We start from the raw sequence: 11872 nt of genomic DNA, 5'->3' as shown, positions 1-11872 counted from the left end.
ACGACGATATAACGATGTCGCAACATCCGGTGGTGGGTGGTAACCCACGCTATTTAAAGGGCTACAGAGAGAAAGTTGCTCCAGTGGTACCGATCTGGTGGATTGTTCTGATTATATGGTGGACATTTTATATTTTTACATCACGCGATAATTATGTAATATGACTAGACATGAAACGCGGATTCACTCCGTATGTACCGGCTAACTAGGCATTATGTATTTTATGTAATCTAATATATAAAATTCTCGTGTCGCGGTGTTTGTAGTTAAACTCCTCCGAAACGGCTTGACCGATTCTTATGAAATTTTGTGTTCATATTGGGTAGGTCTGAGAATCGAACATCATTTTTTCATCCCCCTCATTTATAAGCAGGGGTGGGATAAGAGGTTAATAACATATATGGCAAAACAACGTTTGCGGGGTCAGCTAGTTATTTTCATAAAACGACCACGTCCTGACAATATTCAAGAATACACAATTAAAGTATCGTCTGATTTGATGCAGATGTACAAAGTCCGTACATAAGTTTCGGCGAGTCGTTTTTATATAGATAATTATAGTTTTTTTTTTTCCAGGCCGGCAAAGAACCGTACGGCTCACCTCATGGTAAGCGATTGCCGTAGCCTATAGACGCCTGCAACATCAGAAGCATTGCAAGCGTGTTGCCGACCTAACCAAAATCGCGGGCGAACTCGCTCCATCTTCGACCTCGTCTGTGCTCTAGAGCTAGACTGAGGTCAAGAGTAAGCCCATATCATAATAAAAAAATCCTCCCCGAAGCCCTGGTCACCTTAACCATCACAGGAACACAACACTACTGTGCTGCTGCTGTCCTGTGCGGGGACGAACCCGCAACGCCGCGACCGCTGCGCCAACGCGTCATCGATATATTAAAATTATATATTCCGTTGATAAAGTTGTTATTGCATTTGTGACCGCAACTTTATTTAAGAATTAAAACCGGTCTCTCAATGACTGTACTTGACACACATTTCAACATATTTGTTAGATCACGAATTACAATTAATCCATTCATAATTACATAAGGAAAACGTTTGATTCGTTTAATATTATTGAGCTTAATCCATCACGCTGCTCCGGTGCGGGTTGGCGGATATATTTCCTACTATAAGTAACGATCATTATCAGGTGTACATGATAACCGGGACCGACGGCTTAACGTGCTCTCTGAGGCACGGGGGGAGACCCACAAGGGCTGCACAAACACCCCGACCACGGCAAACATCTGTATGGCGGTAATACAAATGTTGTCATGTGCGGTGATCGAACCCGCAACAGCCACAAGTCAGTGCTGTGGCCGTTGCACCAACGCGTACAACTGTATATAAAAATAAAATCTACATCACCGCGACTCCCACGTCAGCCATAAAACCATAGACCTACTCTAAATTATCAAAATGACTCACAATTCACTCTGACAAAACATTATTTTTCCAAGAAACAAATTTATAATAATTGTGTTTGCAGGCAAACGAAGAAAAACCGACTTCAATTATCGGCCGATTCCAATAAACGATCTCAAACCATTTTTACTGATCTGAGTTTAAGTTTGCAATCTAAATTTTAGAGAAACCGTTTCAATAACTGAACCATAGATTGATTATGCAATCCAAAACTGCAAGCGATCCGTCAGAGGCACCAATCCGGATTCGAACGGTTTTCGGATCGTCCTCTGTTTGAAAATGGCAGTTGATGGGTTTCAATAACCAATCTTTTGACTTTGACAAATCTTATTTGACTTATCTGTGATCCAAATTTGCAATCCCTAACATTTGGTGGTTTCCGTTGCGATCTTTTTTTCTTTATTACTTTTCATCAATTAGGTACTTCACCTTTTTAAATTTTATCACCTTATTTATAATCACCTTAATATCAATCCGGCATTCAATTGTAAAAAATGTACAGTGATAGTGAAAGTGACTTGGAGTTGGAAGTGCTAGAACAGCTTTCAGATTGGGATGATGACGAACTTCTTCCGGCGCCTCGTAAAAGTTTTACGCGGATCAACCACTTGCGTTTACTAAATGAAGCTGAATTTACATTTAGATTTAGAATCAATAAAACTGCGGTAGAGTCACTCTTATCAGAAATTATGCCATTTATAAAAGTAACCTCAAAGCGGTAAGTAAACAATGTCTCAATATCTACTGTTGTCCTTTGTGCGTTGTACTATTGCCAGTTATCAATAATACATTTATGAGGATTTATCATAAAACAATATTTATTGTTTCCAGAAATAATGGGGTTTCACCGCTTCACCAGCTATTGCTGACTCTTCGATTCTATGCATTAGGCACAATGCTTATTGCTGTAGGAGACTTTGTAGGGGTGTCAAAGTCAACAGCATGCAGAATTGTTCAAAATATATCGAAATCAATTGCAAAGTTATATAACAAGTACATTTATATGCACCAAAACAGTGTTAATAAGTTTTACCAAATAGCCCATTTCCCACGTGTTCTTGGTGCAATAGATGGTACTCATATACGTATACAATCTCCAAGTTAGTAAATATATTTATAGTTTAAAAAAGATACTTTTTTACAAAAGATTTATAGGTTTGTTTTTCAGTGCAAGCAATCGGTGAAGAATTCAGGAATAGAAAAGGTTACTTTTCTTTAAACGTTCAGGCTGTATGTGATGCAGATTTGAGACTGATGAATGTAGTAGCTCGTTGGCCTGGTTCTGCACATGATGCTACTATCTTTAACAATTCTGTTTTGAGAGGCAAGTGACAATTAAATATTGGATTCTAGTTTTAAAATTCATAGCCTTGCGATAATTCCAAATACATACATCATGTACATGGATTTTTAATTTCGCCTATATATTTATTCTTTACAGCTCAGTGTGACATTGGGACCTTTGGCAACCGCTGGTTACTTGGTGATAGTGCCTATCCCAATAGAGCATATTTACTAACACCAGTTTTAAATCCAAGTAATAGCTCAGAACAAAAATACAATGATGCTCATATTGCAACAAGGAATCTAATTGAACGGTACTACAAATACTTTTTTATTTTCTACCTACACTTCTATAAAAATCAAATATAAGTTGTTGTTAATGTTATACTAATAAAAAACTTATTTTCAGTACTTTTGGTGTATGGAAGCGTCGTTTCCCAGTTATTTTTTTGCCTCTGCGCTTGTCACTTGCAAATGTTCAAGCAGTTATAATAGCAACAGCAGTTCTACACAATATCTGTAGAAAATACAACATGCAAGAAATGCCTTCAGAAGTAGAGTTGCCAGCAAGCCTAGTAACAGATCCTTCTGTTGCAGACACTCAATCTCAAGCTCTGGGATTGCAAGATATTGTTGAAAGGAATGAGCTTATAAATGGATATTTTTCGACTTTGTAAGAGGAATTCAATATTATTGATGAATTTTTAGTTTCTAATGTATAAATAAAGTAAATAGTATAAATTATTTTAATGTTATTAGTATTATTTTCTAATTAATAAAATTTAATTTCCTAAGTTGTCAGTAATATTTAGCTGTTATTATTTTAATAAACTAATTTTTATTTGTAAGCTTAGTTGTTAAGCATTGTATTTTTTTTAGAATTTTTTAATATTATTAATGTTATTTTGCCATTTCATATACTATATTAAGGTACTTTATCTGTTTTGTGTGTATGTTATGTGTTTAGTATGTACTTTGTTGGTGCTCAAATAAATAAATATTTTCTTTACTTAAAATACTGTTTATTTTTTCATTAAAACAAGCAGGTATTATCAAATATATTTATTACATAGAAATATAACACAAAATACAAATCAAAAAAGGAATACATAAAACAAACATTTTTACACTCGCAACTTATTATTATTCTACAAAATTAAATGAAAATACAAAATATAATTTAACGAATTAAAATAAAAATAACAATAAATATTTAATTTAAACTTTATCTTTTTGTAAATTATCTATCTCTAGTTGTAATTTTTTTTTTTCTAATAACACCTTTTCCAAGTTCTCTTCTAATAACTTAGTTTTAGCTATAAAATAATTTGCTATTGCTTGATTCCTGGCAGAACGGTTTTCATCACCCTTGGTGAAGAGTTTTCTTTTGGAACCTGTAGGAGTTCAGAGATTTGGTATCATTATGAATTGCTAATGACTTACAGTCTACCACTCTAACTTTATGTAAACATCTAACATAATGGGTTAGCAAAAACCTCTATTACAGCCCCCTTAAGTCCAAGATTGCAATAAAAGTTAAGAGCAAATATCATACAAACCATCAAGCTTACTACTTGTTCTGCTTGCCATCCGATCATAGTTATTAAAAAAAGTTGAGTTGTCGGGTCTGCACCAGCAGTAGTAAGTAAAGTTGTCTACAAAGGTTTAACTGAAAATTATACTATAATATAAAAAAGCAGATAATACAATACCACTAGCTCTAGGAGTGAATAAATATTTCTTCGGTTCTTTTGCTGAACACTTTCCTGGGTCTTCTGCTTCATTTAATACGTCATTTTGTAAAATTTGGACTCCAGGAGATATGGAGCTGGCGTCTAATTTTATAATTTGTGATTCTACAACAAAATCACTCCCAATACCACCACCATCACCAATAATTACATTAGCAGAAGCCCAGTTTGTTGGCTCCGGCACAAGTTCAGCATCGCCACCATATTCAACAGTGAAACCATCCACCGTATTGCCTAACAAAGTAGCTACCTTGTCTAGGACTTCATCCGGAGGGATGTAATCTGGACCACCACCACCAGTCTTAAAAAACAAGATAACTTTATAAACTTAACCATAAAGATGTACAACTTATACAAACCAGTAAAGCAAGTACCTAAATACATAATCTATAATACAAGATACTGACCTTAATGTTGTTCATCCTAATTAATGTATTGCGTTTGCGAGAATTTTTTTTTAAATTTTCCCACTTCAAACGCAGTTGTTGAGGTGTACGGTGGCATGATGTAACAACTGCATTAAATTGGTCGGTGATGCGTTTCCATTCCTCCGTTTTCATTTTGTTGGTGGTAGCATTGGTAGCTTGGTTGCATATTATTTTGCTGCTTTCTATAAAAGACAGCAAAGTCTTTGATTCATCCCTCGTTAGGGGTTTCGTTGAAACCTTAAACAGAAAAAAAATAGGCGCGAAATGTAGCGTCTTCACAGCGGGTGGTCGGTAATGCTCGGTTCGACCAACATAATATGTACTATAAATCTTTATATATTTTGTTATCACTCACCTGTCCACTTTCCATTTTAAATGAATAAACAAAGGTACCAGTAGAGATATCCAAACACAAGAAAACAAGCAAAGAGCGCGGTGTAGTACGTCGAGTTCTTTCGATTGAGCTTTGAAGTTGACAATTGACAACTTCACGGTCTTCACGTACGTTACGTTCCGATCTCAATCTTAGTAAGTTTTACGGTGTGTTATTTCATAAAATGTAACATTATATTTAGAAAATTATAATATAATCTGGTGTTTAAAGAATATTAAATGGAAATATTAATATAAATAAATGAAAAGAGTTATCAAATGCTCTCAAATCTAGAATATGAGTAAAACGCAGTCACATAAATACTGATTAGAATGGAACGCACGGGAGGGTACGGATTGATCTCCAAACGCTCGTCGAATCTCGATCGGCGTTTGAAGATCGTTGTATTGAAACGCAGATCGAGGATCGATCGAGAGATAGAATTCTATCTTGGATTGCAAAGATCTCTAGATCGAAGTTTGAATATTGGAATCGGCCGTATATCGACAAGTAATACAACGTAGGTAGACGAAAACATAGGTCAAGTAAATACGCATTATCAAAGATTACTCCAAAAGTTGTAATCAGATCTCGATGAAATTTAAATGTGAACACATGATAAACATCGGCTTTCGATTAAATTAAAAATCATCAAAATCGGTACACCCAATAAAAAGTTATGCGGATTTTCGAGAGTTTCCCTCGATTTCTCTGGGATCCTACCATCAGATCCTGATTTCCTTATCATGGTACCAAACAAGGGATATATCCTTTCCAACAAAAAAAGAATTATCAAAATCGGTTCATAAACGACGGAGTTATCCCCGAACATACATTAAAAAAAACATATACACGGTCGAATTGAGTAACCTCCTCCTCATTTTGAAGTCGGTTAAATAAACGGCATCAATATTCAATGACTATAACCTTCATGTATGAGATGATTAATTCAAAATAACTCATACAATTTTCGACCTCAATAAATACATGATGCATACACACAAAAGTATGGATCAGCTCCTACACGCTTACTGTTACTGGAGTTACTCGATCATCGCATTTCTCGGAAGACGTTGCGTAGCAAACTCTGCAAGTTGTTACTGCTTCACACGATTTTTAATCGACTTCAAAAAAGGTCACTCAATTCGACCGTATATATTTTTTTTATGTATCTTCAGGGATAGCTTCGTCGTTTGTGAACCGACTTTGACAATTCTTTTTTTGTTAGAAAGACGATATCCCAAGTGTGGTACCATGATAAGGAAGCCAGGATCTGATGATAGAATCCTAAAGAAATCGAGGGAAACCCTCGAAAATCGTAGTGACGACTAGTGCGTTTGTTAATTTTTTTCGTCTACTAACTCTCTTGCCCGTGGGTGTCGTAAGAGACGACTAAGGGATAACACATTTCCACTACTACCTTGGAACATATAAAGCCGATCGATGGCGGGATAACCACCCAACTGCTGGCTTTGAAATACACAGACCACTGTACTACTAATGACTATGGGAAAAACACATGAGTTCATGCCATTTTTCGGCACGAACTCGTAGAGGTCTATGTCTACCAGTTGACTGTAATAGGCTGAAATGATGAAACGCAAAAATTACTGGACCGATAGTCAATCCTATTTCATCAGTAGAATGCTTCGTTACCACTAAGTGATATAGGCTATATTTTAGGTAAAGAAAATGGAGTAGACAAAATCATTTAATCCGCGCAGGCCAATCGGCGAACGCAAAGCTAGTTTATATAAAAACAATGGAAACTTGTTCATTCAATCATTTTATGCCAAAATAGCACAGATGAATATAAAATAAAATGGTTATTATATTTTATATAATATTAATATATTTTTTGAAGTAAAACTTGTTTACGCACGCTTGACTTAGGGAGGGAGCTGGTGAATGCGTGACGAAAGCGTTACAAAAAGTGTGACCAAGCGAGGCGAACGGAAGTTGAGAGGGAGATATAAGCTAGCGAAGATAGAAAGAGAGAGTTACGTTTCATAAGTTTTACTTCAGTCGTGTGGTCTAAAGCTCACTCATATATTTTTTATCTAAAACGGGGAAGACACGAAGAAATTCCATAGAAATAGTAATATAATAGTAACAAACAATATTGTGTAATGCAGGCGCGAGAGAAGCCACAGGCGAGCAGCTTGTATAATAAACATACATATATACGGCAATGATGACAACTTCAATTGAACCGCCTACTCACTTGTTAGCGATTGCCTTAAAATATACATCTGACTGGTACCACCTGACTTAGTAAACAACTCCTGCCAAAACGTACTCATTTTATTAAACGATAAAGCATGTATTGAGGTATGGAGGTAGGGCACAGTAGCAAATATCTCAAAATCGAAGAGCCCAACCGGGGAAGTACCTCGAACTTACAGACGATCACAGCAAAAATAGTACGGTTCAAGCAGTGTTGTGTTCTAGTGATGAATGAGGTGATCTGAGCTCCTTTCGGCAATGCGATGGCAATGCTTCTGGTGTTGCAGGCGTCTATAAGCTACAGTTACCGCTGACAATAAGATGAGCCGCATACTTGTTTGTTTTCTTAATCTTATAAAAAATAAGAGATTGCTAGTAACGGTTAGTGGCCAAACCAAATGGGTTTTTGAATATAAGAAAAGCCTTGACTTCGCTATTATTCCGACGATATCATCTAACCTGGAGACACGTGTGTGATCAGTATTAACATAAACGTATTGTTTGCTTAAGCTTACTAACTTCAGGGTCGAATATTGGAATATTTGGGAATTTCCAAAAAGCTTGTAAAAGTTAGGTATTTTGGAATATCTCCTAACAGCGGTAGGCATATATGGCAACAAACAACGACACAAAACGTGAGAAACCACGCGCTCGACTAGTATCATTACTAAGGTAAACTTAATAAATAAAATATGATCACTAAGAAATCCCAATCATCGTCAAATTATGAATAAAACACGTATATTTTCCTTAACAAACTAGACACGTCATTGAAAAACATATAATTTAACATAAATATATATGTTAACCTAGAAAAAAATCCTAATCACTTAGAAGTACGGCGCCTCCGATTGGCCAACAAGCCACGGCCAATTAACACTTGATCAAACATTCGACCAACTTTGGAGGCCGGCCAAGTGGTGGCTAAAGAAATAGGTCTTCTTAGTAGGGCTTTTGACTACAAAGCAGTTTACATTTAGTACGTTATGTAACACAGCCTTCGCTTACTTTGTTCACAAACTATACGAGTTAACTAAACAATAGATGTGTTATATGGTTTTACTCGCATTTTTCGGGCATTCTACAAACATTATAAATGCGAACATTTGTGATATGATGGACTCAGCTTGTAACATCCCACAGTTGGGCATAGACTTATTCCTTCATGTAGGAGAAGGGTCGAAGAATAACCACCACAAGGGAAGTTTGTGAGGATGGACGAATGTTGGTTACACTTTCTTCCACAAACTACTGAATAGATTTTAATGAAGCTAATAACACATAGGCTACTTTTTAACCCAACATTCCCACGAAATCGGATGCTACACGGCTGCAATCACAAGGTGCAGCTAATATAATAAAAATAACTAAGAGAGTTTAAAGCAGGGATGTCAAAGATACGGCCCGCGATCCGCGATGATTTTTATCAACCTTATATTGTTTATAAAATTAAATAAATAAAAATAATGTTAGCATAATTCAGTACATTTTTTTTTTTTATTTGAATCTGTCCCGCCTACGCATTCTAAATTTAATATATGACCCTCTGCAAAATCGAGTTTGACACCCCTGGCTTAAACCTTGTACTTTTCGCCACAAGACAAAAATGACACCAACTGGATTATGTAATAATCATCCATTAAAATCAGCTTCATCAAAAATCTGTTCTCATTTTTCAAGCTAATTACGATAGTTATTATACGAGTGTCAAACAGTGGCGTAACCAATTATGCCATTTACTGCAAAAAAAAAGGGCTCCTTATCTCGCATACAAAACGGATCTGACAACACAACTCGTTACTAAGCATTACTTAGTAAACAAAACCATCCCGTGCGGTATGCGCTTATTTCTTGCACGATTCCTAGAATTGTCAACTAACAAGGCTAAGCCTTGTATCAAGAAGGACCTAACTGGTCCGCTCGAGACATTTGTGTTGGACACGCTTTTGACGTACGGGACGAGGGATGAGTGTATGGCGATTTGTTTATTAAATAAGACCTTTAAAGAAAACGTTAAATGTATTGCTAAAAAACTTTAATGAGACATTGGTAGGGTATTATGGGGACACCTGTTAAGGTTCCTAGCTCATTATATACTTAAAAATAAATATAGGGTTATCTCTTCCTAAGGTAAGCAACTTAATACCTAATGTTATAGGTAACAACCGAATTAAATTTTTTTTTTCAAGTAAATTTGTTTACGCACGCTTGACTTGGATAGTAAGCTGGTTAATGCGTGACGAGAACGTTACGGAAAGTGTGATCGGGTGAGGCAAACAGAAGTTGAGAGAAAGAGGAAGAGAAGCGGCGAACGGAGCAAGAGTGCCAGCACACATTTTCTTTCACTCTTTCTCTCATAGCCAGTTACGTTTGTATATCTAAGACACAATGAAGGCGTATTGTGCAAGCCTATTGCTAAAGAAGTTTTACTTCAGTGGTGTGATCTGAAGTACACTCGTTTTTTCAAATTATCATATACATTATACATATAAAAACACGTAACCTAAATAACATAACATAGTGAATATGTTAAATAATGTAGTAAGATCAATTTAGTACAATCTTCGAATGTAGGTATATTTAAAAAAACGCTATATCCTATAACAAGTACCAAACAATCAGTTTCCGATTTTAAAGACAGTGTCACGGTGCGCGCTTGACCCCATTTTTTTACATACAAAAGAAATGGAGAAACCGATAACGCACAAGAAAACATTGAACGATTTAAACTTGTATACGACGAAATATACAGACAAATACACTATATAACTGAGAATATATTTTTAAATATTTTTACCTGACTGAGAATTAAAAAAAGTTTAATGTATTTTTTGTAAAATTTTAACTAAATTATATAATGATTAATAGATTGATTTAACCGTTCCGTTGCTGGGCAAAGGCTCCAGAAGCTGGTCCAGTGTGGATGAGAACAGCGTGAGACTGATCAATTGTGAAGACTTTAGAGGAGGCCTATGTCGAAGGACAAGCTGTTTGAACCGATTATATTATCATTTCTAAACATTGTGGAACAGTAATAAAGGCTTATTTGATTTTTTTATAGAAATTGATGCATGATTGATTGATTTAACCGTCCCAGTGCTGGGCTAAGGCCTTTTTCTTTCTATAAAAAAAATATCGAAACATAATCCACCAAGCTGCTTGACTGCGGTTTGACGAATACTTTCCCTAGCACGAGTTAGAGATTGCTATCAGGTGTCTATGGTGATGACCGGGACTTACTGTTTTATGTGCACCTTGACACGGCGAGGAGACCAAAAAAAGACTAACTAAGGTAACAGCAGGAAATTTCCTGCTCAAAAAATGGAGCCGCCTGACTGGGGTAGTACCTTGACCTTACAGGAGATCACAGCTAAATAATACTTCTTTCAACCAGCATTGTGTTCTGTTGGTGAGTAAGGTGGCCAGAGCTCCTGGGGGGGAATTGGAGGTAGAGTCGGCAACGAGCTTGCGATGCTTCTAGTGTTGCAGACGTCAATAAGCTACGGTACTCGCTTACCATTAGGTGAGCCGTACGCTTGTTTACTCCCTTAGTTATATAAAAACGACATACAAACAAAAATATGTATATAAATAGTAAAATTGGTTGATATGTACACCTTTTAAGATATCAGGTATCGCTAAATTCGTCTAACACGTGGGCGTAACATAGGTCATCAAAACATCGCTACTGACAACATCGCGTAACTGAACAATGATAACAATTAAGTAAACACTTTTAATCAATACATATAATAAAAACGTAACGGATCGCTGTCTGTACATGTAAGATATATGAGAAAATATATTATTGGAACCTATATCAGCGCAAATAGCATCCAAAACAATGATTGGTAGAATTTTTGTCTTTTTATCTGTGGGTTTGTGCACGCTAATCTCATAAACGCCTTATCCGATTTAGATGTAGTTCTCACTAATATATTGTGATAAGCTTCACTTACCATAAAGTGTTTCTTTCATGTCAATCGGTGCATAAATAAAAAAGTTGTGCCAATTTAAAGATCACGTTGAACAAGTAAATACCCAAAACAAGGACGAAGTCGCGAGCACAGTTACCTAGCTATACTCGCGACTTGGACTATATACATTTATACACATTGCCTAAATGTAAGTACGTACGTAACTTGGGAACGTTTGTATTAAATTGGATTATATCGTTTATTTTTGTCGTCGTTGTCGCCAGGATAAGGTTTTTATCAAATAATTATTTACAGCAAGTACGAAACGTACGAAACATCAGCCTATCGCAGTACACTATGGGACATAGGCCTCCACAAGTTCGAGCCAAAAAATGGCGTGAACTTATGTGTTTTGCCCATAGTCACCACGCTGGGCAGGCGGGTTGGTGACCGGTTGCATAGTATTAA

The 11872-nt window shown here is 36.2% G+C and overlaps 2 protein-coding genes across 2 annotated transcripts; one reads left to right on the top strand and one right to left on the bottom strand.

Moving 5' to 3' along the window:
• The first annotated feature begins 1735 nt into the window (after window positions 1-1735).
• LOC123667860 (putative nuclease HARBI1) lies at window positions 1736-3459 on the top strand. Its single transcript, XM_045601695.1, has 5 exons — window positions 1736-2143; window positions 2257-2525; window positions 2594-2749; window positions 2867-3023; window positions 3119-3459. The coding sequence occupies exons 1-5, from the start codon at window positions 1920-1922 to the stop codon at window positions 3384-3386; spliced, it is 1074 nt and encodes a 357-aa protein (XP_045457651.1). The 5' UTR covers window positions 1736-1919; the 3' UTR covers window positions 3387-3459.
• Window positions 3460-3911: 452 nt separating this feature from the next.
• On the bottom strand, window positions 3912-5317 carry LOC123667859. Its single transcript, XM_045601694.1, has 4 exons — window positions 5244-5317; window positions 4868-5125; window positions 4422-4761; window positions 3912-4103 (listed from the first exon to the last, which is right to left on the bottom strand). The coding sequence occupies exons 1-4, from the start codon at window positions 5256-5258 to the stop codon at window positions 3928-3930; spliced, it is 789 nt and encodes a 262-aa protein (XP_045457650.1). The 5' UTR covers window positions 5259-5317; the 3' UTR covers window positions 3912-3927.
• Between the last annotated feature and the right edge of the window lie 6555 nt (window positions 5318-11872).

The sequence above is a fragment of the Melitaea cinxia genome, chromosome 29, assembly GCF_905220565.1.
Source record: "Melitaea cinxia chromosome 29, ilMelCinx1.1, whole genome shotgun sequence".
NCBI lineage: Eukaryota > Metazoa > Arthropoda > Insecta > Lepidoptera > Nymphalidae > Melitaea > Melitaea cinxia.
Note: the sequence above shows the minus strand (reverse complement) of the source record. Positions and strands in the feature narration are given on the sequence as shown.